This window comes from Myodes glareolus, chromosome 21 (assembly GCF_982192425.1).
Source record: "Myodes glareolus chromosome 21, mMyoGla1.1, whole genome shotgun sequence".
NCBI classification, from domain to species: Eukaryota; Metazoa; Chordata; class Mammalia; order Rodentia; family Cricetidae; genus Myodes; species Myodes glareolus.
Window position 1 is genome coordinate 13,289,539 of NC_142046.1, and position 26,037 is coordinate 13,315,575.

Sequence of the window (26,037 nt, forward strand, 5' to 3'; positions counted from 1 at the left end):
AGGAGCTCGGCTGTAGGCAAGACGGAGGAGCTCAGCCGTGGGGAAGACGGGGGAGCTCGGCCGTGGGGAGGACGGAGGAGCTCGGCTGTGGGGAGGACGGGGGAGCTCGGCTGTGGGGAGGACGGGGGAGCTCGGCTGTGGGGAGGACGGGGGAGCTTGGCTGTGGGGAGGACGGGGGAGCGCGGCTGTGGGGAGGACGGGGGAGCTCGGCTGTGGGGAGGACGGGGGAGCTCGGCTGTGGGGAAGATGGAGGAGTTTGGCTATAGGTAGATAAAGGGAGGCACAGATGCAATCAGATGATGTAGAAGGGCTCCATCTCTCAGGAGACTGAGTTAGAGCTCCTCAAACTAGGTCAGGTTGTCCTTAGGGAAAGTAAAGATGGCAAGAATAGGAGCGTAAGGTGTGGGGAGAGAGATACGGGAAGAACAGAGAAGGGCCTAGCTGGCCTGCTAAGCTGACGCCGGGAGTTAAATAAGCAGATGAATGTGGACAGGGTGGGGGAGAGCAGGGAGCAGCCGGGTGGTACGGTTGTTCTATTCAGTCCTGAGTCTCTCAGTGGTCCTTCCCTGACTCCCCGAAGCCTGTCTGACCCTGCTCTGAGATGGGCTATCCTTTTCTCCCATACTCCCCTCCTAGGCTTGCTTTAGATGATCAGTTTGATGATGCTGGTACTGATCCCGCTCTGGCCTTGGTGGGATGGTTGCCGTCATCTGGAGTTTACAGAGGTTTATGATGGAAAAGTCTGGGATAAACTGAAACAGCCCTGGCTGAGGCTGTGCCTTCGGGAGGTCTGTTCACTGTGTAGCATTCTTCAGGCCTCCGCCAAGAGTTAGAAAAGTTAGTGCTGGCATACAAATAGTTGAGTTGGCTGTGGAACTGCCTGAGCCTTTGCTCGGAACAGGCAGCGAGGCTGAGAATCCAGCAGCTTGCAGTTAATTGAGTTCCTCCATCTCCCAGCACCTTAATTATCCACAGTAAATGAAAGTCAGGAGCAATGCTTACAATAGGAATTTACCACCAGGCACACCCTTCAGTCCCAGCACTCAGAAGGCAGAAACAGGAGGTCTCTGTGAATTCAAAGCTATCCTGGTCTACATTTCAAGTTCTAGACACTGTCTCAAACAAAGCAAAACAACAACAAAAAATTTAAAAGCCAGTTGTGGGAGCTGCAGATACTGCTCTTCCAGAGGACATAGGTTCAATTCCCAGCACCTATCAGTAGCTTACATCTGAGTGAAATTCCGGGCTCAGGGGATCCAATATCCTTCTTCTAGCTTCTGTGGGAACACCACGAATGTGGTACACAAACACATACAGGTAAAATACCCATACACATAAAATGAAATGAAAGGTGGTGGTGGCACACTTGGGGAAAACAGAGGCAGGAGGATCTCTGTGAGTTTGAGGCCAGCCTGGTCTACAGAGAATTTCAGAACAGCCAGGGCTACACAGAGAAACCCTCTCTCCAAAGACCAAATCCAAAACCCAAAACAACTTGTTGGAGGAAGGTGGAGCCACATCCAGGCCCCGCCTCCAGGTACGGGGTCACCCAGGAGTCACCAGGCCTTCCTAGGCCTCCACCCAGAGAGCCGCGCCCCCTGCACGCATGCGTGCTGGTCCCCGGAAGCGCTGCGCACGGCGTTTGCCCCTGCGTCCCGGCGGGAGCGGGCAGAGTAGGTGGATGTAGGACCGCGGCTCCTGTCATGGCTTCGGCGGAAGGCGGCGGCTGCGAGAGCGCCGCGCCCGAGGCCGATCGTCCCCAGCCGCGGCCGTTCCTCATCGGCGTGAGCGGCGGCACCGCTAGCGGCAAGGTGAGTGGCCTGCGCCCGTGCCTCGAGGAGGGACTGACGGCCGCGGGTTGGGGCGCCATTGCCTCCCGCCCAGCCGCGTCACCTGTTGCTAGCTAGCAGCCAAGGGGCCGCCCCCAGGGGCTGGTGGGTCACTGCCCAAGCCCACTCCCGGCCCTTTCTGTCCCCAGTCAACAGTGTGCGAGAAGATCATGGAGCTGCTGGGACAGAACGAAGTAGACCGCCGGCAGCGCAAGTTGGTCATCCTGAGCCAGGACTGCTTCTATAAGGTTCTGACGGCCGAGCAGAAGGCCAAGGCCTTGAAGGGACAGTACAATTTCGACCACCCAGGTACATGCAGACAGCCTGCCTGGAGAGGTGGGGGTGGAAGGTGGACTGTTGCGTCGTGGGCTCTCCAGGGATGGCACACTGCCGGACAACAGAGGTGCCTGTGGTTGCAGACTGCTGAACCAGGGCTGTAGGAGATGCCTGTGGGATGCAGTCTGCTAGATTAGGGGCTCGCCGAGCTGTTTGCTGGATGCATACGGCCATGGGAGGCTGCATGTGTGTAGGATGCGATGCAGAGCGACCAAGGCTGAACAGAGAGCTGCTGGATACCAACTGCCAAGGGTGTACTAGAACGCAGGAGCAGAGAGGCTTCGTGAAGCTCGCCCTCATTTCCCATGGTAGTCGACCCATGTTAGGTTAGGAGGATTTGCTGAATTGCTGTGGTCATGGGACACAAGACCTTGACGAGAGCCACTTGGGAAGGAGATAGCAGAGGGGTCTTCAGGTCACTTCTCGATGGATGTGTTGAAATTGCCTCCCTGCAGCTTGCGGCTGGGGGCTCTTTGCACACTCTACTGCATGGGTGACCTATAGATTCCCCAAACTGTCTGGGAGCAATCTTCAGAGAGGCTGGTAGTCAAAGCAGAGCCCAGCCTGGTACCCAGGCCTTGGAGCTGTTTTCTGGTCTGGAAGGTGCCAGTGGTTCTTAGAAAGTCAGCTTTCCTAGGGACATAAGAAGGTCAGAGAACGCACACTTAATAGGCTCTTCCCAGATACAAAGAGGGGCAGAGGAGAAAGTCTTTGTTCCTGGTGGTGTTCTGTGACATCTTCAGTAGCCCTGGCTCCCACTGTGCTGATCCTGGGCAGGGGCAGTTCTCCCCAGGGCAGCTGGGTAGTCTGGCTTTTTCTGTTTTTGTAGATGCTTTTGATAATGATCTGATGCACAAGACCCTGAAAAACATTGTCGAAGGCAAAACTGTCGAGGTCCCCACCTATGATTTTGTGACCCACTCAAGGTAAGCCAGTAGTTCCTGGGAGGCCCCGTCCTCTGGTGGATCCCACCTCTCTGTTTTTGTGGACTGTCCTCCAGTCAGGGCCCTTGTCACTGAAGTGGGCCATCAAGCAGGGCCTCGTCTGCCTCTCCCTGACAGGTTACCAGAGACCACAGTGGTCTACCCAGCTGATGTGGTTCTGTTCGAGGGCATCTTGGTTTTCTACACCCAGGAGATTCGGGACATGTTCCACCTGCGCCTCTTTGTGGACACAGACTCTGATGTTCGATTGTCTCGAAGAGGTAAGGGCCTCTAGGTCCCTGGCTGGGGCTGGGGTCCTCCAGGGTCCCAAGGGGGGCTTATGGTGGTGCCTTGCTCATGTTGCTGCAGTTCTCCGGGACGTGCACCGAGGGAGGGACCTGGAGCAGATTCTAACCCAGTACACCACCTTCGTGAAGCCAGCCTTTGAGGAGTTCTGCCTGCCGGTACTGCCTTTATCCATTCAAAACTGAACATGGGTCCCAGCTCTGCCCACCTGTCCCTGTCTGCACTGTCTGCCTGTTTGCCTCAGACAGGACCCTGGTGGATTTGCATTGGCAGCTTCCCTTGAAGCCTGACCTCTGTGGCTTGCTCACTCCCCTTGGAGCCGCTCTGTAAGGACTTTGGACTGGTCAGTGCCTGGAGTAGCTCCTGAGTGTTCTGACCGATCTCCAGGGCCTGGACCTCCCGGCTGCTCTGGACCAGATACTCAGAGCCTGCTGACTTACATTAGGAGTCTGCTGTTGGCCATCTTATATTTCTGGAGTTAGAAGTGAACTTGTGGCTGTACCCAGTTCAGGGATGTTGGGAGGTGACGGGGAGCTGAGGGTTGTAGTGCTGGCTGGCCCTGAACTCATGGTAGGCTTCACATTTAGTCTCCTGAACTTGAGTGTGAGCTGTCATGCTCAGTGTCAGACTGGAGCATTTTAAAGAGAAGCTTAGTAGTATTTTGCCTTTGGAAAAAAGAAACACACATATGTATGTATGTATGTATGTATGTATGTGGTGGCGTGTGCCTATAATCCCAGCATTCAGGAGGCAGAGGCAGGCGGATCTCTGAGTTCGAGGCCAGCCTGGTATACAGAGCAGCCAGGATAGCCAGGACTGTTACACAGAAAAACCATGTCTCAAAAAACAAAACAAAAACAAAAGAACAAGTATTATGTGTGTTGTGTATGTGCATGTGTGTGTTCATGGGAACCAGGGAGAGTGTGGGGTCCCCTGGAGCTGGAGTTATAGGTGGTTGTTCCCTGCCTGATGTAGGTTCTGGGCACGACCGTGAGTCCTCTCTCAAGAGCAGCAATTGTTCTTAACTCCCTGCTGAGCCATCTCTCAGCCCCCAGTATTTTATCCCTTAAAGGTGAAAATAAAAGCCAGGCATGGTTGTGCATGCTTTTAATCCCAGAGCTCCGAGGCAGGAGATCAAGGAGTTCAAGGCCAGCTTGATTCCAGGCCAGAGAGAGATAATGGAGAGACCCACACGTGCCCCAGAAATGGAGACTTTCCCCCAGCCACGAAAGTAAAGGAACCAGAACTATCAAAAACAAGATAAATAAGTTCCATTTGCAGCTACTGAAAGGGCCCCTTCTGGGTGCTGGGATAAAAGTGAACTACCACACCAGGCTAAAAGAACTTTTTCTTTTCTTTTGATTTTTTTGAGACAGGGTTTCTCTGTAGCTTTGGAACCTGTCCTAAAACTCGCTCTGTAGACCACACTGGCCTCAAACTCACAGATATCCTCCTGCCTTTGCCTCCCGAGTGCTGGAATTAAAGACGTGTGCCACCATGCCCGGCAAAGAGTTTTTTCTTTAATACGCATGCTCTCTGACATTTCTGGAAAGTGTGTGAAGTGCCGACTGTTGTAGTCTTATAATCTTGGACTTTTGCTGAGTAGCTGGTGAGTTGCCAGCAAAGCCCTGTGCCCTGCCTCAAAGCAGCCTCCTGAGCAGCCTGCTGCGTCCTTTCCTGACCCGGTGCTGCTGACCTCCTCAGGATTTCTTCCCCACCGTTCAAACCAGCTGGCCCTCAGAACCATTTCCCAGGCTGGTGGGTTTTAGCCCCTCTTCCCCTCACCTGGTAGTGCTGCCAGAGTGAGTCCCAGCCCAGGTCTGCTCTTGCCTTTCATGGGAAGAGTCTCTACTGCCTTCAGCAACCTGTCTTCCACAAGGGACAGGCCTCCCTGACCCAAACACACAGGTTGACGGTATCAACCTGGGTCCATAGTATTCTTCACCCTCTCTGGGCTTTGCCTGGTTCAGCTATGTCCCCTCAGCAAGGTCTTTCCTTCTGCTCTCCTCAGGGTTCTGCACTTCCTTAGCCGTGTCTGCTGGACTGTCACTGACATTAGAACAAATCAGTAGTGAGAGCATGCGGGTAACAGGTGCCATGTGTGTCTCCATGCAGCACAGGCCTGTGCATAGTAGCAAGGCTCTTGTCCTGTCACGCTCACTCCTATAGGACATTTGCAGACTTAAGTCCCAATTTCAGAGGCCAAGAACTGCGGGAGGTGTCATACCTGTCTAGGCCAGCGATTCAGCTGGAACCAGGCAAACACAGTGGGGCACTGATGTTCAAGTTTCGTCCAGCGTAATCTGCCTCATGGCTGAGACCCCATCTCTCACCTGTGTAAGGCTGTCTCCAACTTGCCAGTGCTACCAACACCCAGGCATTCATCCCTTGTTCCTGAGTACCTTAAAGTCACCTGGAGGAAACAGCTTCAGGAGACCCTTCTGTCTTTCAGACCAAGAAGTATGCTGACGTGATCATCCCTCGAGGGGTAGACAATATGGGTAAGCAGCCCCAGCCCCACTCCCAAGCAGAGACTGCTGCTGCCTTACCTTAGCTGGCAAGGCTTCCCAAGTATGTGCATGGGGGCTGCCAATGTTTACCTGGGACATGGGTTCATGTGTACTTCGCAAACACTCATAGCTGCTGCACAGGGCCTGTTAGGCCATAGAGATGTGTTTTTATCAGACTCAGTCAACATCAACAAAAGCCATCTGTCAGATGAGATATCAGGCAGGCAGGCATGGAGGTCAGGACTGCAGGCAGGCATGGAGGGCAGGACTGCAGGCAGGCAGGCATGGAGGGCAGGACTGCAGGCAGGCAGGCATGGAGGGCAGGCGGGCGGGTGGGCAGGCATGGAGGTTAGGACTACAGGCAGGCTGTGACTGAGGGCAGGCATGGAGGTCGGGACTGCGGGCAGGCAGGCAGGCTCAGTGGCTTTCCCGCACGCTGAGTGTTTTACAGAGTGGGGAGCAAGGGCAGGTCGCAAGGGTTCCAGGAGTGAATGTGATATTTCCATGTCTCATTGCAGTTGCCATCAACCTGATTGTCCAGCACATCCAGGACATTCTCAATGGTGACCTGTGCAAGCGGCACCGAGGAGGGCCCAATGGGCGCAACTACAAGAGGACCTTCCCTGAACCAGGAGATCACCCTGGAGTGTTGGCCACTGGCAAGCGCTCACACCTGGAGTCTAGCAGCAGACCCCACTGAGACCAGCATATGTAGGTTCCCCACAGACCCATGATTAGGGGTCTGGGCCTGGGGATAACCACTTGCTCTTAAAAGCACAGTCAGGGATTCCTCTCAGCGTGACCTAGGACCAAGGCCTGCCTGCCTTGGGAGGGCAGATTCATACTGACAGAGCATTCTGGTGTCCTCCGCTTCCTCTCATTGGAAGAGGCCAGTAGGTCTCTGGGTCACTGAGAAGTGTCCCAGACCACATAGAAAGCCCACGGTGCCAGCTTCCAGAGGGATGCAGGACATACGTTATGGGGCAGCTGAGGAAACAGCCCTGGCACTGGCTGGCCTGGTGTTGATAGTGAATCACAGTGATGTGCTTCCCAGTATGATGTGGTTCGTGTCCGTGTTGCAGAAGGAAAGTTTGAAGATATGTCATATATCCTTATTTGTTTTGTGGCAGGCTATTTGTGACCTATGAACCTAGTTTAACAACCTGCCACTGGGCTATAGTCCAGGCTCAGGAGCTTGAGGCAGGAAAGAACCCTAAGTCTATCCACTTGAAGCCAAGTGGCGTCACACTTGATAATAAGGGGCTCTTGGGTATCCTGGAGGCCTGGATTGTGGGAAGACAGCAGCAGGCCATCAGGACTCTTGTGGCTATAGTGTCTTCACAATTCTGCAGGAAGCCTTGAGTGCCAGGGGCTGTGTGTACAACCACTTGGGTACAGTTCATGATTAGCATACCAGGGTAGGCTATCTATCTCCAGCCAGGGGAGCACGGAAGCGCAGAGCAGTCATGTGAACATGACTGCCTGAAGCCGCCGTTTTCCTGCACACTGAACCTGAGCTCATGGCTTCACAATGGTCCATTCTGTGATGTCATGGGATGGCCCTTTCTGGAAAAGTGTCCTTGGCTATTGTCACACTTCTCGTTTGTTCTTGCTAAATACCACTGTGGTTCCCACTCGTGGCAGCAGCTGAGCCGCGCTGAGCTCGGGCTGGTTCTGTTAGTGCTGCACTAGTTTTGTTGAACTGAAACCCCTCTTTGGAGGAAGAATCAATAAATAACACTAAAAAATGATTATCAATGTGTTCCTTTTTATTTGCATCAGGAAAGGCAAATTCAAGGCAAAGAAGTGTATGGATGACATCTTGGCTGTGGAAGACAGGTGAAGACACTTGGTGGAATCTCCCAGAAGGGGTTTTTAAAATACAGCTCAGTGAGGAGTCTTGGTATTAATGCGCTGTCAGATTTCCACGTAGGCTTTACAAAGGTCGGCTGTGCCTGCAGACAGTGAGTTGTTTGGGGTTACTGCAGGCCATGTGAAAGGCAGGGGGCTCATCAGGAGTCCTGTTCACGCCTTCCCTGGCCGGGGGCGGGCTCCTGCCTGCCTTGGTGTTCTTACACTGGCAGCTCAAATACAGGCTGGGTCAGAGTTGGGCCTCATGGGTGATGCTGTGGCAGGGCATACTCTTCACTGCGTGAAGAGGGAAAAAACCACTTCTGAGGAGAAACCAGTGAACAGGGCTCTTCAGTTAATCCCTGGAGTCCTTCCTGGACCCAGCCAGTCCCGCCTGCTGAGGCCTCTGCTGGTGGGAGACGAAGACATTTTTGAGATCCTGTTCTGCACACTTGTCTTTGAGCTCTCCTCTAGTACTTCCGGATCAGGATGTCCCAGCTGTCTTTCCAGCGAAGGGCCCGGAGTTCTCCTGGTGAGAGTGACGTGTCCCCATAGGTTAGTGGACGTAGCATATTGGACACATGGCATGCAGAGGAATACCAGGCCACAACCAGGGCACTGAAGATGTTCCTCTGCAGCTGGGACCTGTGGGCAGCAGGGTGAGTGAGGTTAGAGCATCTGGTTTGTCCCCCCACAGCGTCCCTGCCCAGCCATCTCCCAGGACCTGCTGTCTATAGAGCATCTGGCTTGTCTCCCCACAGCATCCTGCCTAGCCGTCTCCCAGGACCTACTGTCTATAGAGCATCTGGCTTGTCTCCCCACAGCATCCTGCTCAGCTGTCTCCCAGGACCTGCTGTCTATAGAGCATCTGGCTTGTCTCCCCACAGCATCCTGCCCAGCCGTTTCCCAGGACCTGCTGTTTATCTGCTGACACCTGTGGACTTCACCAGTGTGTTCTTAGGCCTCCCCTGCTTCTCTGTGCCCGCACCAACCCTTATCTGCCTGCACACATTGCACATAACCCTCATCACTGCTTCTGGAATTTACCATGACTCTATGCACAACGCCAGCGGTGTGCCTCCTGCCTCATGCCCTCCACATCAAGGCCCTTTGCTCCAAACCTATGCTTTCTTTTTTTCTTTTTGATTTTTTGAAACAGTGTTTCTCTGTGTAACAGCCTTGGCTGTCTTGGAACTTACCAGGCTGGCCTCTAACTCATAGAGATCTGCCTGCCTCTGCCTCCCAAATGCTGAGATTAAAGGCATGTGCCACCACACCACACCAACCAAAAGCTTTCTGCCTGCCACATTCCCCCAGTGTCGGCAGTGAGCCTCTGCTGTCCCGGAATGCTGGTCTGCAGGTGGTGAAGCCTCTCTCAGGCCCACTGCCCACACCTGCACAGGTGGTCACTGACGTGCTGCAGGACAATTGGAAGCAGCAGGATCTGGAAGGTGAGTGCTGGCAGGTAGTGGTAGAGGAAGAGCATCCTCTCCATCAGGAAGAAGGGCAGGTAGTTGAACGCCCAGCCACCAGTACACAGGGCTCCAGCTAGCACCCAATGGGACCAGGCATCTGTGGAAGAGTGTATCTCAGAGCGGCATCCCACTGGGTTAGTCATGGGCTCACTCCTGTCACATACTGTCCTCAGCTCCTCAACCTCCCAACCCCCAGGACCAAGTGGACTGATCCATGACACTGCTGTTTCTTCCTAGGTCTTGACAGCTCTTCTGCAAGGCCCCAGGCCTCGAGTGAGGCCAGGCCCAGTCCTGCAGGGTCCCCTGCCAGCTTTAGCTCAAGACCAGTGTAAAGACAGGCTACTCTCAGCCCCTCAGGGAGCTTCAAGAGAGCTACATTTGTGACCAGCCAAGAATAGTAGTAAAAGTCAGGAGAAAGAAGGGGCCATGTTTTCTGGGATGGAGGTTACAGGGCGATGGTAAGCCAGCGCTGAAGTTTTCTTTCCAAATGCAATTTCTGTCAGCTGTTCACGACCACTGCCCCCAAGCCTCTTGCTGACAGCTGTGCCTCAGCTAGCATGGCTGGTGCCTGCTGGCAACCCAGAACTAAGCCTCTGTCCCCTGCACTCTCTGCTAAACAAGTCTCAACTGTGGTGTGGAACTTAACTACAACAGGTTTTTTTCAGGGCCCCTACCTACAAAAACAGGAGCCCCAGGGCCTTGGGTCCTAGTAACTGGCTGTCACCTATACACCCATCCTGTGAGGAGACACTAACCCTTTGGCAGGTCCCAGATACTCCTTCGCCGGCGGAGCAGGTACCAGAGGAAGAGTAGGATGTAGGCCACTGTGGCAAGGCTGGCTGAAGCCCAGATCACGATGTTTCCAAGCAAGTGGATCTGAGCCTAAAAGACAGGGAGCCGCTCACTACCTGCTCCTCATCCAAAGAGGAGGACAATGGCCATGAGAGAAACCAAATGGACTTCAGCAGTCCAAAACCACACAGGCACATCTGGAACTCTAGCCTGGACACATCTGGATGAACTTGTTTCTAGCCACTCTTCTAGACGCTCTAGGGTTCTCAATCCTATTTGTCAAAACTGAAATTAGGAGTAATGGAGATTGGGTATTGGGCATGGATCTGGAAGTCTGTGTGTGCTGAGCACACAGGAAGGTCATACCTGGAAAGAGATTTCAGTTTGCACACACACAGCTACGGGGCAGCCCGGGGACCTATTTCATATGACATGTATGGTGACTGCCCTCGATTCCACTGTGTGTGTGTGTCGGGGAGGTCTTAGTGTTTACTCACTAGGTGACTCTGTGCCCAGCTCTGCCTCCAGGCAGCCCCATGCTCCTTCCATTCTGTTGTGGCAGAGGTAATATAACCAGGGCCATAACATAACATGTATAACATACATTACACCCATAACGTACAAAACATAGCCAGCACCGGCCAGCTTAGTAGTTGGACGCTGCAGGGAAACACTGCTAATAAACGGTCTTGACAGGAGTGAGGCAGCAGTAGGTGTCCACAAAGGCTAACCGGGGTATTCTCTCAACAGACTGCACAAAAGCGAGGCCTTGCTCTTTGGCAATAAGAGTCCAGGCTTTGGCTTGCCCAATATTCACCCTCCCACACACACACACACACACACACACACAAAAAAAAAAAAAAAAAAAGAAAAAAAAAAGAAAAAAGCAAGTTCTGAGGCTTTGCCTTGGAGAAACCCCAGGACACCTTTAGGAACTCAACCAGGACTCACACATGCTTGCTTACACTGGTCCTAGGATGTAGCCAGTAGGCGATGTTGGTGTCCAGGGTGACCCACTCCAACGGTGTGGAGCTGTACTTGTGTTCTGAATCCTCATTCTTCAGCGTCAGCATCTTCCACTGCCACAGAATAGAGCACAGGTTGCAGAGGATGGCCACGTCTCCAGCTGCCACGATGTCAAAGTGTGTGACGAAATCACTGTCCCTTGCATGTCAACTGCCCAGACTAAGCTCACTTGGCAAGTGCTGCAGGAGGGGCCCTGCATGCTAAGCTGGGCTATGGGCTCAGGGCTGACTTCATGGATGAGCACTTACTCTGCAGGCTAAGAGACAGGAGTCATGCCATGGACTCTCTGAGACTGCCTGACTTTAGACTAGTTGAATGTAGCCCATTTTGACCTGATGGGAGGCCTTAAGACACCCTGACATTATTGCAATGTCACACTGATGCAGAAACCCCTTGCTCCTGACTACAGGGTGCAGGGTCACGGAGCCTGCAGAAGGGAGAGACACTCATTCTGCTACAGAGTCTCAAGTTCCAGGTTGGAGGACTTTAAACTTCAGAACTCGGCAGCACACCGTGCCTTCATGGGCAGAAATTGGCTTTCGCTGACCAAGGATGGCGTCCCTCCAACCACTGTCACCTGCAGTTCGGAGAATCTGGCCATGAAGCTGAGGTTCCTGCTGATATCAATCTGGGTAGGCGAGTGCAGCTCCAGTTCCCTCTCCTCCTGCTCTTGGCCTAAGAGTGAACGCCAAGGAAGAGACACAGGCTGAAGAGTTGAGGACAGAGGCTGCCCCCAGTTCTTCCCAATAACCCACAAGGACACCTCACTGGACTGTTATGGTTCCACTTGGTTCCCACCACACCCTGAACTCCCCTGCCAAGTCGGGACTAGTGTATCCCAAGAAGCATAAGTTCCATTCTCCCAAATGTCCTTTATAACACAAACACCTCATGTAATCATGGGTCAGTGCAAGAGACTCAGGCAAACAGAATGGAGGGGCTCAGGTCCCTCCAAACCAACAGTGTTGTTTTGGTATTTCCTTGAGTGCCACAAGATCTACAGACAACCAGATGTCATGACCCAGGACTTCACCAACTCACTTTGGCCATACCGGTGCTCCTCCACATTCCACACCATGCTCTCGTGGTGGCCCCGTGACTTCTCCCCAACCACCTCCAACTGCCGAAACCCCCAGTCAGGAAGGTGAGCCCCGCTGAGCTAGCAAAACCAAGAAAGGGATTGAGCGTGACGGGGCTGGCTAACCCCAGCGGCTGTGTCAGCAGATCCCGCCCCAGGTCTTCCCAGGATTCTTGGCTACTGCGTGAACTGTAAGCACAGGATGACTTTCATCACATGGCCTGTCTGTGTGAGCACAGGCCGATCAGGAGCTGTCCTTCACCTTCAAGACGGCAGACGTGTTCACATGCACGAAGCGCACTTCCGACAGGATAGTCTTCCAGGTATCCCGGCTGGACTCTCGGTTCACGATGTCCTGCAGAAAGAGATCTTATCAGCCTGGGGGCTGGCAGTGGAGCACTTGCCTAGCATTTGTGAGGTCATCCCCAGCACCACACACCAGGATAAAACCAAATATGTCTAGTCATACCATCCTTTTCAGATTGCCTTAAATGACCAGCTAAAGACCAGACACCTACCGCTTCTCGGCGTTTTGTCTTAGTTAAGACCAATCACACAGCTATGAAACCAGTGTGGGTCTCAGCTAGGGCGATAAGTCCTCATACAAAAGAAACACACTAGGTAGTCCTTGGCCTTGGTGCCATGGGGACTCCATGACCCCCACAAGCCCTCACAATACAGCATGTGAGCCAGTCCCTGTCCGAGGCTGTAGAAATGGCACTTCCCACAGACACTCAAAAGCTTTCTGGTCAGTCACAAGATGACTCAGAACTCTAGCCCAAACAGGGAGTTTCTTAGACTTTATTTGGCCAGTAAAGGTGGTTCTAGAGGTCAGGACCGCACTCCCCTGCAAGACTGGCCCAGGAAGGTCCTGGCCCTGGCAGCCCGTAACAGTCTGTAACAGTCTGATTGATGTGCTAGAGCCTCAACTGTTACTCATGATGAGACCACAGATCTCAAGAGGCTGAGCGGGGTCAAGGCATCCTGGAGCAGTGAGCAGGTAGCCACTCCTGAGCTTGCTCCCCTTATCTGGGATCTGTTTGACCTGTAGCAAGCACGACTCGAAGGGCTGTCAGGAAGTGGGCAGGGGAGGGGATCAGTGATGGAGCCGTTAATAGCACAGTAGCAGGGAGGTCAGGGAGATTCAGCGCCATTCCTACTGGGACAGCTTCCCACAGAAGGGGAGCAGGACTGTCACCGGGCAGAACCGCTCAGGAAAGGCTGGAGAACAGAAGGGCCACGAGTACGCACAGCACAGACAAGGGGAAAACGGCAGAGATGTGCCAGATACGTCTAAGAACAGTCCTCAGACAGTTTTGCCGAGGGAGCCGGCAAGGGGTGCCTTACCAAATTGGCATGGAACTCCCTAGGGAGGGAAGCTGAGTAACCAGGGCTGCTGCAGTCAGTCGGAAGCTAGGGCAGCAGGACCTCTCCTAGGCAATGGCCCCAGGCCTGCAGTGGTTAGAACTCAATCAAGTCTGCGGGTCCAGAATGCTTTTTGTACAGCAACTTTCCCAGGAGACCTGACTGTAAGGGGAGCAAGTGACCGCCACCAGAAGGGAAGGTGAATGCAGACCACTGTCTCAGTAAAATCACCCTCTGATGGCCAAGTCCTTCACCAGGCAACTGCTTGGGCTCCTATTAACTCCTGAGAATTGGCTGAGAAGCTTCCCTTGGGTCACAAGGGCGGTTGGAGCTCTTGTCTGTAGTGACAGGGTGTCCTAATCAGCTTTAATTGTCAATGTGACACAGCCTGGAGTCATCTGAGAAGGGAGGGTCAACTGAGAAGCTGCCCAGATCAAATTGTCCTGTTGGTCTGTAGCCTTGGCCTCCATCAGTGGACTGATAGAGAAGGCCTAGTTCACTGTGGTGGTATTGTTCCCTGGGCAGGTGGTCCCAGGTGGCACATGAAGCTGCTAAGCTTTAACATGGGAGTGAGCCAGGAACAGCAGTCCTCCATGGTTTCTGCTGAAGCTCCTGCCCTGACTTCCCTCCTAAGTTGGTCCTGGTCATGGTGCTTGGCACAACAAGAGAATGAAACTAGGACAGCAGGTGAACAATGAACAGGCCAGGAAGCAGCTCCAGCTACAACAGCCCTGACCCCGAAGTCCTCACAGACCAGTCACAGCCCCTGGAACTTTCCTCTCCATCCCTGAGATACCGAAGACTCTAGCCCTGATGAAGTGCCTGCTCCCCAGGGCGACATCTCAGGCTTGATTTGTGAATAGCGGCTCCTTACCCATTGACATCTGAACCCACTATCCAAAGGGGCATTTGGGGTACTCTGGGGTAGAAACAGGTGTACCCCACTGGCCAGCCAGCACTCCACATGGAACTCACAAGCTTCCAGAGGTTCTGGGCAGGCATGGAGATGTTATAGTCGATGTAACAGGAGACTTCCTGAGAATGGGGACTCAGTGGGGCTGCCACATCGTGCCTGGAAGAGCAGAGGAGAGCAGCCTTAAGTGTCAGAACGTGAAGAGGCGCCTTCAGCGCAAAGCTCGCCTGCCCACTGAGGATGGGGAGGCTGCTGGGAAGGTGGCTCCCACAGAGGCCACTCCTCCAGGGAAAGGACATCTGAAGTGGACACAGCCTGGACTCATCTGAGAATGGAGTCTCAACTGGCGGGCTGCCAAGATGGGACTGTCCTGTTGGCCGAGCTGAGGTAAAACCATTGATGGGTGTCATTCACTTTTTGGACAGGTGAAGCAAATCTCAGAGAGAAGATGGCTGCCACAGGGATTGCAAGAACTAAGTCTACGTCTAAGAACTAAGTCACTGGCCTGGCAGAACTTAGAAAAGCAGTACTGTCAGCCTTGGGCCAGCAAGTACAGAGTGGTTTCATGCTAGGAGAGCAGGCTCTTGGTGTGAATCAGCCTTAGAGGCCAGAAGTAGCCTGTCATCGGCCACTTGGGCAGGAGTCACTTCACAGGATGCGCTAGGCACCCCATGGAGGCAGACAGCAGCACACGGGCTGTGGACGATGGGACAGTACCCAGGCAGGACTTCTGGTATGGTGACCTTAGCAACAGTCCAGGAGAAAAGTGAGTGTGGCAGCCCAGAGATGCTGTGTGTGCTTTACTGCAGGACTAGCAGGGAGGCCAAATGCCCAGGGTGACACAAGTCAGGGTCACCAGGAGCCTCAGGAGAGCTGAGGGAGTCACTAGAGAGGGAGGGTAGAGAGTAAGGAACTCCACTGTCTTCTCAAGGGCCCAGGGAGGCCTCAGTGGAGTAAGGCAGAGGTAGGAAGCCAGGATGCAGGAAGCAGGCTGAGTGGGGCGGTGAGAGGGAGTGAGAGGAGACATCCTGATAGAGTAAGCATGGCGGGCACTCACGTGTTAAGGAGGCGGGTGGTCATGCCGTGAACGAGCTGTACAATGTCTCCATGCCGAACAGGCCTGGGAGGGTTGTTTACCACCAGCTGGTGTCTAGGAAGACAGCACTGTCAAGATGCCACCCAGCCCAGTACCCTCTTACCATAGACTCCCTGGGAATGCCAAAGCTCCAGTCTCCCAGCAGACACTGGGGAATGTGCACCCCAATGTATGCATACCTTGTGTGAGGTGACTTTGTATAGAATCAAGGCACTTATGTTTCCTCTAACGCTTTTCTTTGGGGGGGGGGGTTTCGAGACATGGTTTCTCTGCAGCTTTGGAGCCTGTCCTGAAACTAGCTCTTATAGCCCAGGCTGGCCTCTAACTCACAGAGATCCGCCTGCCTCTGCCTCCTGAGTGCTGGGATTAAAGGTGTGCGCCACTACCGCCTGGCTCCTCTAACGCTTCTTAACCTAAGGTTACTTTCCAAATTGCCAAATGTGACTTTATTTGTCATTGCCACATTTGTCTACGAAAAATAAACTAGGAGCACCCCCCCCAAATCCTTATGTTGACAGCATACTCTTTTTTGATACCCCCAAATAAATAAATAAATAAATAACCCTATAATCTTAGCATTTGAGGTTGAGGAAAGGGGATTGGGAGTCTGAAGCAAGGCTATAAGGAGAGATGTTGTCTTAAAAAGATAGAAAAAAACCACACCAAAACCAAACAAACAAAAAAGCTACCCATAGCTAGGTGGTGGTGCACGCCTTTAATCTCAGTGAGTTCGAGGCCAGCCTGGTCTACAAGAGCTAGTTCTAGGATGGGCTTCAAAGCTACAGTGAAACCCTGTCTCAAAAAACTAAAAGAGCCACCTAACCCCTCAGACCCTATCAAGTCCCCAGCACTGATACAGGGAAGCCTCACTTACTGCAGTCAGTTTACACGGAGGCGTGCAAACTAAGTCAGCAACCATGTATGGGTGGATATGGTGATGGGAGAGGAGGGTACACCTTCAGATGGACTGGCCTAGGAGGCCTCCCCGGGGATCCAGCCCTCACTGGTGAGTGCAACTCTGCACTGGTGAGTGCAGAGATGGCAAAGGACCTGGTGATGGTAAGCGTGTGCCACTGGAAGCTATGACACTCATTTGGCAGTGACAGAGAACCTGGTCTAGGGCTTCTTAGAGGCTGCGTGAGGGTGGAAGCTCATTAACAGGTAGGCTGCCTTGGCCTAGACAGAGGCTGAGTGCAGAAGGGCTCCTACACAAGGCCTTCCTCAGGGGAGCAGATGTGGAAGCACACTGGAGCGACCGGGCCCTGTTACAACTCCTAAGAGATGCTGAGGAGGTCACTGAGGACCCAGAGCAGGCCCTGACCTTGCACTAACAGCTTACGAATTAACAGGCACAGACTCTAGCTCTAAGGCTGGTCTCTCAGGGAGCACCCAGTAAGGGGAGGCCAGGACACAGCAGATCAATCTGTTCAGTCATGCTGTGAGCTGCTGGAACCACTCACCTCCCAGGGTCCTTTACAATCCACCAATTATTGATGTCTTTGAAGGGGTAACAGGTCACCTGTTGCTGGTGGGAGCTGCCACGGCCATTCTCATATCTGTGTGAGACGCCAACAAAGAATGCACCTGAAGCAGGCAGCTGAGATGCATGGGCTGCTCTGCTCTGCCTTGCTTTCTGCAGAGACCACCCAGCCTGATACGTCACTCAATCATACAGCCTGTCTCAGAGACCAGAGGACATAGAAAAAAAAAAAAAACACTGCTGTCAGGCAGAGCTGCTCAGAGGTCCCTGCAGGAGACACAAGGCAAGTCATAGCCCTTCTATTGTGCCACACTGGGCGCCACGGATATCGTGATCCTGGGCCCTGGGCCCGGCTGCTTCTGTCCCTCTAGACTTGGTCACAGAAACTGACAACTCTTAATATAAGCAAACTGGGAGAAAACAAAACATTTTTTGATTAGTAAATTTGTGACTGCAAATTAAAATGGTCACTTTCCTTACATCATGGGGTAGGTGTTCTTGTGGGAATGAAGCCAGCAGGGCAAGGGTTTGCCGAAGACGCTCTTCAGAGTGACCTGGGAACCAAAGGCCACCTCCAGGGGCTGGCCCTGGGTGATGCGGGCTAGCCCTCCCTAAGACAAATAGAAAAGGTCTCAGGTGAGCTCAAGAGAACTATCTTTCTACCCTGCAGGTCCCGAGATGGAGAGAGGTGTCAGGCTCATGGCAGGCACCTTTACTGTGGAGCCATCTCATTGGACCGAGACCAGCAATTCTAAACTGGCTTTGATGACAGATGGGGTAATGGTAAATACGATCATATAATCAGTTGTAATTAACTCTGTAGGCTTGGGTCCTACTGAATTACAAACTATGAGGTGTGTATGCTCCCTGGTGGGCATTCAGGTGACCTGTCCACATATTCCTTTTTTTTTTTTTTTTCATTTTTTTTGAGATAGGATTTTTCTGTAAATCCTTTGGAGCCTGTCCTGAGAACTTGCTCTGTAGACCAGGCTGGCCTCAAACTCAACAGAAATCCGCTTGACTCTGCCTCCCGAGTGTTGGGATTATAGGCGTGCGCCACTACTGCCCGGCTCACACATTCTTTTTACAGGTGTTCTGTGTGAGCCAAGCAGCTGTGTCTAGGAGCTGAGGAGAGGAGACATGCACACATGAGGTGTGGTGACATGCACGTCCTCAGCAGAGCCAGGATGCATGAGCAGGCTTGCTCAAGGCTATACTCCTTACCACCTTGGTGCATTTTATAACCTAGTACCCTTTATCCGAAATGCTGGGACCAGAGGTGTTCCAATTTGGGGGGGTGGCGAGGTTTGGAGCCACCCACAATCTGAAAGTCTAAAATGCAAAATGCTCCATAATCCAAAGCTGTCTGAGTGTCGTGCTAGCACTCAAGAGGTTCTGGAGATGGGAACATGCTGATCTCAGACTTCCATGTTAGAGATGTTCAACCTGATACATCTGCAGTCAGTATAACACACTCCAGGCTTGAGTCTATGTCAGGAGGCAGTTAACTGCAAGTCAGAGTAAGAGAGGCGGCCTCACTTGTTCCCACACAGTCTGTACTTCAGAACTCTTCTGGATCACTCGGCATTGATCACTTGACTGTACTGCTCACTTGACACTATTTTATCTATCTATCTATCTATCTATCTATCTATCTATCTATCTATCTATCTACCTACCTACCTATTTATCTATCTATCTACTCATTTATTTGGCTTTCAGGGTCTTGTATGGAGCCCTGGCTAGCCCTGACCTGTGGTGACCCACCTATCTCTTCCTCCTGGGGGCCACAAGAATCACCCAGGCTGGATCTGACCATGCTTAGACAGATAGACACTCTGAGCCTCTGACTGTCTTTGTTCTGAAGAGACCTGGACATCATTTTTCTTACCTCCAGGCTGGCTTGGAAGGCGCTGGACATGATTTGGTCATGGGGCCCAGAGCGATAGAGCAGCATTAGGTGGACATAGAAGAACAGTAAGTACAGGAAAACTGGGATGACCAGCAGGGCCACGACCCTGGCGAGCAAGTGAGCGAAAACGCAGATCTGCCAGGGGAGGAGAGGAAAGGTCTCCTGTCTGCGGAGTAGCAGGACCATTTTCAGATACTGCATGCAGGCTTAGTTAGGGAGAGTCACTGAGAAGCCCCACCTCTCACGCAGACACTAGTGGAGGCTCACAGGTGAGCAGGCTCACTGCCACCTGCTCCTGAAGCCTCAAGGATCCACCCTTTGAGCCAGCTGCTCCCTAGGACAGTTTTACACCCCAACCCCACACACAGCAGACTCTCGTGACACTGACATGACCACCTACATTTGACAAGGTCTGGTCTCCGATCAGGTTCCAGGCATGCACAGCTGCGATGCTGAGCACAAGCAAGTAGGTAAAAATTCCCATGTATTTGATACTGAAAAAGACAGAAATGAGAGAAGGTTATAAGACTGAAAACCCCATAGACAGGAAGAATACTGTCCAAGTCATGGGCTCTAACTCACCCAACTGAGCAGGAACAAGAGACCCCGGTCAGCGTTAGCCACAGGCACCAGCGCAGTGAGAAAGGGCTGGATAAGAACAGAAGGACAGGGAAGCATTCACCAGGCTCATCTGACGCTTGGGGCAAGGCATGCTTCTCTGAGAGGTCGAGGTTGGCCAGCCCTGGCACCAGCCACATAAAAAGAACCCACCTCCCAGTTTGGGGCTCAAAACAACTTTTCTTTTTGTCAAGAAAAACTTTACTGTGGGTTAAAGTTAAAAAGGGTGTCATTATAAATCATGGGCTCAGGGCCGACCCACAGAATTAGGTAATCAAAAGACATTCTGCAAGCAACTCCTCAAGATATAAGACACACGCAGTGGTCCGGAGCTGGCGCAGGCACACGCCTGTAAGCCCAACACTCTGAGGGACTGCTCAGTTAGGCGCCACAGCCAGACTCTAGCCAGGCCTGCCTCACTTGCCTACCTGTGTGTCTGGGCGTTGAAGAACTTCAGATAGGACAGCACAGCCAAGAGGTTAAAGAATATCAGTAAGGACTCCAACAGCATGAGCCTGGACTGAGTGAGCAGGGCGTTTTCTGTTACAGAGATGAACAGTTGTCAGTGTTGAGCAGCACATGCACAGGAGATGCAGACAGCTATCTCCATGGAGACTGGACTGAAGACCCCTCTGAGGATGCCAGTCCATGCATGCTCAGGCCCAGTTTGTACAAAGACATATATTTGCATATAACCTTCCACCTAACCTGCTGCGTATTTTAAATCATTTACGAATCACCCAAACCCCTAATACCATGTAAATGGCACATAGTTATTTTACTGTCTTGTTAAGGGAAAAACAAGGGGGGGGGTTCTTTTTAAAATATTTATATGTATGAGTGGTCTGCCTACACGTACTTATGTGTTCCATGTATCATGTACCATGTGTGCCTGGTATCAATGGAAATCAAAAGAGGGCACTGGATCCTCTGGAACTGGAGTTACAGATGGTTGTAAGCCACTATTTGGATGATAGGAACTAAACTCAGGACCTCTGCAAGATTAGTAAATGCCCTTAACATCTAAGCCACCTTTCCAGTCCCCAAGAAAAAAAGCCTTTACATAGTTGATACAGAAGGGAGTTTTGAAAAAATTTTGAGAAAAACTCTTGGTATATAGCCCAGGCTGACCTCAAACTCAAGACTCTTTCACATCAGCCTTCCAGGTGCCAGGATTCCAGACTCAGCAAAAACCAGTGTGGCATAGTTTTGCTTTTGCATTGGGGATGAACCCAGGGCCTCGTAAATGATAGGCAAGTGATTGATCACTGTGTTATATCACCAAGCTCAGGGCTATTTTCTTTAGGTATTAAAATGTTTTTAAAAATCGTGTGTGTGCCAGGTGGAGGTGGCACATGCCTTTAATCCCAGCACTTGAGAAGCAGAAGCAGGAGGATCTCTGTGAGTTCAAGGCCAGCCTGGTCTACAAGAGCTAGTTCCAGGACAGGCTCCAAAGCTACCGAGAAACCCTGTCTCAAAAAAACAAAACAAAACAAAATATTGTATGTGTGTTTGTGTTTGTGTGCGCGCGTGTGTGTATTTGTGTGCACGTGTTATACAATGGTGTATATAAGCCCTTGAGCACTGTCTGGTGTCCCACTTCTAATCTAATCCATTATCCACTTCTGATAAGAATCTGAACTCGGGCTGGAGAGATGGCTCAGCAGTTAAGGGCATTGCCTGCTCTTCCAAAGGTCCTGAGTTCAATTCCCAGCAACCACATGGTGGCTCACAACCATCTGTAATGAGGTCTGGTGGCCTCTTCTGACCTGAAGGCATACACACAGACAGAATATTGTATACATAATAAATAAATAAATATTTTTTTAAAAAAAAAAGAATCTGAGCTCATAGTCCATCAATCCTACATCAGGGGCAGCCCAGAAGTGTGGGTCTTGTGGAGGTGAATCTGGAATCGGGATGAAGCAGATGTACGCACTAGGGCAGTGCACTCTCTAACACCAGGCCTTCTAGCCTCGTGGTGAAACGCCACAAAATGTTTGCCTTCTTCCTGTACTCTGCCCAAGGCAGGCGGGCAGGAACCAAAGGCTTACCAATGAGCATCAACAGGGCAGCTCCCATGGCGGTACAGTGGGAAAAGTGGAGCTCCAACACAATCTGGTAGGCCATGGGTACGGACAGGGCCCCAGCAAGGGCTGGCAGCAGGCGCAAGGACCACACCGGCACGTTACTGCTGTATTCTGGAAAGGGAACCACACAGCAGAACTGAGAGCATGCACACTCACACAGCAGTACTGAGAGCATGCATACTCACACAGCAGAACTGAGAGCATGCACACTCACACAGCAGAACTGAGAGCATGCACACTCACACAGCAGTACTGAGAGCATGCACACTCACACAGCAGAACTGAGAGCATGCATACTCACACAGCAGAACTGAGAGCATGCATACCATACAGCAGAATTGAGAGCATGCATACTCACACAGCAGAACTGAGAGCATGCACACTCACACAGCAGAACTGAGAGCATGCACACTCACACAGCAGAACTGAGAGCATGCATACTCACACAGCAGTACTGAGAGCATGCACACTCACACAGCAGAACTGAGAGCATGCATACTCACACAGCAGAACTGAGAGCATGCATACCATACAGCAGAATTGAGAGCATGCATACTAACACACAGCTCACAGACTCTGAAATGAAACAACCAGAGGTGGAAACCTGGGGTCAAGTCTTTAAAATGAGTGCTGGGACTTTTGTGGTGGGTGGGTTTTAGAGACAGGGGCTCACCATTGGGCACACTGATGTACACCTTAAATCCCAGCACTTGAGAGGCAGAGGCAGGAGGATGACTGTGAGTTTGAGGCCAGCCTGGTCTACATAGTTCCAAACCAGCCAGGACTACATGATGAAATCCCATCTCAGAAAAAACAGAGGTTCTCAAACTCCCGAGTTCAGGTGTTGTCCTGCCTCAGCCTCTCTGCGCAGCCAGGACGCAAACATTAACTACCGTGTGCCCCACTATTCTGAAACCAGCTTTGCACAGTCAAGAGACCAGCTCTCACCAGGCATAGGATTCTGAAATTAATGTTGATTTAGTATATTTACCTCAAGTAGCTCTAAAAATGTTGTGGCCACATACAAAGTTTATACATATAAAAGGCAGTGGCTACCAAATCCACAGGACACATGCACAGAGCCAGGGATCAGCGATTATGATCACAAAACACTCAAACTTTAACCAGACTTTTCTCTTTTAAATTTTTATTTACATATTTTATGTATATGGTGCTTTTGTTTGTTTGTTTGTTGTCTTTTCTCCCCAAAGTTTTTCTGTATAACATTCCTGGCTATCCTGGAACTCACTTTGTAGACCAGGCTGGCTTCAAACTTAAGAGGTCCATCTGCTTCTGCCTCCTGAGTGCTGGGATTAAAGGTGTGTGCCACCACTTCCCAGCTATGTATAAAGATCTGCATATATGACTGTATATGCCTGGTCAAAAGAAGTTGTCAAGTCCCTTGGAACTGGATACAGGTGGGTGTGGGTGCTGGGAATCGAACCCTGGATCTCTGGAAGAAAAGTTTTCTTAACTGCTGAGCCCTCTCTCTAGCCCCTTTAACCAAAGTTTTCTTTTTCTTTTCTTTTCTTTCTTTTCTTTCCTTTTCTTTTCTTTTTTTTTTTTTTTGAGAAAGGCTTTTCGCTGTAATAGCCCTAGCTATCCTGGAACTCAACCCAAATAATCAATCATATCCTGGTTCAGATCAATAAATGGCAATAGTTGGTTCTTATAAAAGGTGTCATGTCTCCATTATTTTATGTGTAGATTAATAAGGAAAGTTAAAATCATTACCTGCTCCAATTCGGTTCCACAAAAAGTTACCGTCGAATCCTCCTAAATAACCTAAAACAGAAAATTTGGAATATGGACCAAATAAGGCGAGAAAACAACAACACAGAATTTCTGCCTTTGAGAAATTTTACTTGATAAACTTAATATATTTCGGGCCTGAGAGACAATGGCTGTTTCTCTTACCTACCTCCTAAGGCCAATAGCATGTGGCCGAAAGGTGGTCCACTGTCATCCAGAAAGAAGATGCGCTTCATGTAGAAAGAAATGTACTGCCCATAATACACTTCATCAAAGCTAAAAAAACAAACAAACACTTCTATATCCAATTAGAAACCTTAACTGTTATTTAAGCTTTTAAAAAATAGTTATTTTTTTTGTCAGGCAGCGGTGGCTCATGCTTTTAATCCCAGCACTCAGGAGGCAGAGGCAGGTGAATCTCTTTGAGTTCGAGCCCAGCCTGGTCGACAAAAGCTAGTTCTAGGACAGGTTCCAAAGCTACAGGAAAACCATCTTGAAAAACAAACAAAAAAAATATTTTTTTAGCTGTGTGGTGGTGGCCCAGGCCTTTAATCCCAGCACTTGGGAGCCGGAGGCAGGCAAATCTCTGTGAGTTTGAGGCCAGCCTGGCCTATAGAGTGAGTTGCAGCACAGTCAGGGCTATATAGAGAAACCCTGTCTTGAAAAAAATTCTCATCTTTCAAGAGTATATATTGAATTAAATATATATATTTAAATGGAATATAATGTCTAGGGCTTTCTTCAAACTAATCTACTATACGAGGGTTGCTGAGGGTGGGTAATGAATTTATTTGGAGCAGGATCATATTCTACTTGAAATCCATAACAAAGTAAAAGAGAATGTCTGTATTAGTTAATAAACACCCTTTTAATAATTACTACATTTCCCTTTATGAACAAAATCAGCTCCCTTCCAATGAAAATTAAGGATGTAAACTAGAATTTCTTCTACTGTTCTTAATTATTAGGCCAAGCTTTCCTTACTGCATTCCTCCAGGGCAAGACCTTAAGGTATACACACTAGGGGCTGTTCTGGGGGTTCCATCCACACCCACAATGCTTGTGATGGCTGTTCTTGGTTGTCAACTTGACTACATGCTAAAACACATCACCGAGAAGCCCAGAAGTTCAGGATTTCTCTTCCCTTTGCACAGTATAGCAAGGTGCTTCAAATCACTAGTCACAATGCCTCTTGGATCATACAATCTCCTCCCCATTCCACTTACACCACAGCCCGAGGGTAGGAGAGTTGCCACAGTCGGGTCAGTAGTCCCAGGCCAGTCAGAGCCACCAAGTTCAAGTTGATGTCAGCAGTCACCACTAGAGGCTGCTTCAAAAATCTCAACATTTTGCAGAAAAGCAAGCTCGGGGGGACACCCTGGCAAAGAGAACTCCGATTAAAAGTAAATGGACAGCAGGCTGGAAAGGCTCAAAAGAGACGAAAAGGATCCGCAATGCACCTAGAGAGAATTACTGCATGGGTTATTCAAACCAGGGCTCTTCTAGAACATGCCTTTTGGAGGACTCAAGCACAGGGTCCACATAAAGGCATTTGTGGGATCAATTCAGGAAACTCAGAACTGGACACTCACTCATTTCTATAAGTCATTCCATAAATACCTGCTGGGCACTAGCTAGGAGCGAGGCTGCTAATGAATGATGTGGCCCTCCTGTCATTTCCCAGTGTAAATGCAAACTAACCCCTACTTTGGGGAGCTCTGGGTACCGTCATAACCCAGTGACCTGGATGGACCTTCCCGTCCTCTCCCGGGGCATTCCTCTCCTAGTTGCACGTGCCCCGAGCTCCTTTTTTCTCTACAGCCCTGTTCATCCGGAGGCCGCCCTGGAACCGCCCTTGCTGCGCCGGAACACCCACCGACACTAGCGCCCCTGAGCCGGACCCCTGAGCCCCAGCAGAGCTCTCGAATCTGGCACTCCAAAACCTACTAGCGTTTCTGCGTGTCCCGCAAAGTGGCTCCCCATCTGGGGCCACGTCTGCGAACCGCCTGGCAGGCTCGACCGTTGGGGCTGAGGCCGCTCGACAATCCTTACCGCCCACCGATCGACGCTCAACTAGTCGTTCCTGCGCGGCCCGAGGCACTCAGCAGCGCGCGTGCGCAGCAAGAGCTCAGGGCTAGGGGCGCGCGTGAGCGGGAGTTCAACCGTCTTGCGGCTGGAATACGGCGATTATCCCCGCGACGTCTGAGTACTCCAACAGCGTTTTTGCTTTTTAAAGCAGTGTTCTTTCTCCCACGAGCTCATCACGTGCTTGGAGCTCCCCGTTTCGGGTCTCGAGCGGACCCCAGCGCTCTCCTCCCCCCCCCCCCCCCCCCCCCCCGGTCTCAGATTCACTCAAGTAGCCGAGGATGGCCTCGAGTGTCTGTTTCTGCTGCCTCTGCCTGTCTTCTCCAGCGTAGGTATTACAAGCATGTCTTTTTAGGTGGGTTCTCGAGGTTAAATTCAGGTCCTCATGCTTAGCTGGCAGGCCCTGCCTTTACCGAGTGAAGTGTCTCTCCAGATCTTTAATCATGCTTTTGTTTTGTCAATATTTATTTATTTATTTATACAAGTTAGTTCTTCTATGGAGGATATCCAGACTGTAGCATGCCTGAGAGACTGTTCAGTGGTTAAAAACACTTTCTCTTGAAGAGGACCTGGGTTCGATCCTCAGCACCCACGTGACCG

The 26,037-nt window shown here is 51.2% G+C and overlaps 2 protein-coding genes across 6 annotated transcripts; one reads left to right on the forward strand and one right to left on the reverse strand.

The window, feature by feature from the left end:
• The first annotated feature begins 1,639 nt into the window (after nt 1–1,639).
• On the forward strand, nt 1,640–7,814 carry Uck1 (uridine-cytidine kinase 1). Of its 2 annotated transcripts, XM_048432070.3 has the most exons (8): nt 1,640–1,811; nt 1,979–2,138; nt 2,995–3,091; nt 3,227–3,369; nt 3,458–3,552; nt 5,847–5,895; nt 6,423–6,615; nt 7,687–7,814. In XM_048432070.3, exons 1-7 carry the CDS (start codon nt 1,704–1,706, stop codon nt 6,602–6,604), a joined length of 834 nt encoding a protein of 277 aa, XP_048288027.1. In that variant the 5' UTR covers nt 1,640–1,703; the 3' UTR covers nt 6,605–6,615; nt 7,687–7,814. The 2 variants fall into 2 exon arrangements, with proteins under 2 accessions (XP_048288027.1, XP_048288026.1); XM_048432069.3 differs by lacking the exon at nt 7,687–7,814 and having other exon boundaries at nt 1,641–1,811; nt 6,423–7,655.
• On the reverse strand, nt 7,653–25,434 carry Pomt1 (protein O-mannosyltransferase 1). 4 transcript variants are annotated; one of them, XM_048432065.3, is made up of 20 exons: nt 25,300–25,434; nt 24,579–24,730; nt 23,522–23,628; nt 23,335–23,385; nt 21,565–21,711; nt 19,939–20,050; nt 19,475–19,540; nt 19,293–19,386; nt 18,872–19,027; nt 17,461–17,591; nt 16,961–17,056; nt 15,462–15,554; nt 14,467–14,563; nt 12,389–12,481; nt 12,090–12,207; nt 11,626–11,723; nt 10,988–11,101; nt 9,986–10,112; nt 9,150–9,327; nt 7,653–8,400 (listed from the first exon to the last, which is right to left on the reverse strand). In XM_048432065.3, exons 1-20 carry the CDS (start codon nt 25,333–25,335, stop codon nt 8,226–8,228), a joined length of 2,241 nt encoding a protein of 746 aa, XP_048288022.2. In that variant the 5' UTR covers nt 25,336–25,434; the 3' UTR covers nt 7,653–8,225. The 4 variants fall into 4 exon arrangements, with proteins under 4 accessions (XP_048288022.2, XP_048288025.2, XP_048288023.2 ...); XM_048432068.3 differs by having other exon boundaries at nt 25,229–25,408; XM_048432066.3 differs by lacking the exon at nt 18,872–19,027.
• Between the last annotated feature and the right edge of the window lie 603 nt (nt 25,435–26,037).

Excerpts from the sequence above, each read along its gene's own strand:
- Uck1 (XM_048432070.3), top strand. The coding sequence starts at position 1,704 with ATGGCTTCGGCGGAAGGCGGCGGCTGCGAGAGCGCCGCGCCCGAGGCC. Across the intron at positions 1,812-1,978 it reads GCGGCACCGCTAGCGGCAAG|TCAACAGTGTGCGAGAAGAT; the intron begins GTGAGTGGCCTG and ends TTCTGTCCCCAG. Across the intron at positions 5,896-6,422 it reads TCGAGGGGTAGACAATATGG|TTGCCATCAACCTGATTGTC; the intron begins GTAAGCAGCCCC and ends GTCTCATTGCAG.
- Pomt1 (XM_048432065.3), bottom strand. The coding sequence starts at position 25,335 with ATGGGGAGCCACTTTGCGGGACACGCAGAAACGCTA. Across the intron at positions 17,057-17,460 it reads AAGAACACCTACCCCATGAT|ATATGAGAATGGCCGTGGCA; the intron begins GTAAGGAAAGTG and ends CGTCTCACACAG. Across the intron at positions 12,208-12,388 it reads ACACGTCTGCCGTCTTGAAG|CTCAGCGGGGCTCACCTTCC; the intron begins GTGAAGGACAGC and ends TGGTTTTGCTAG.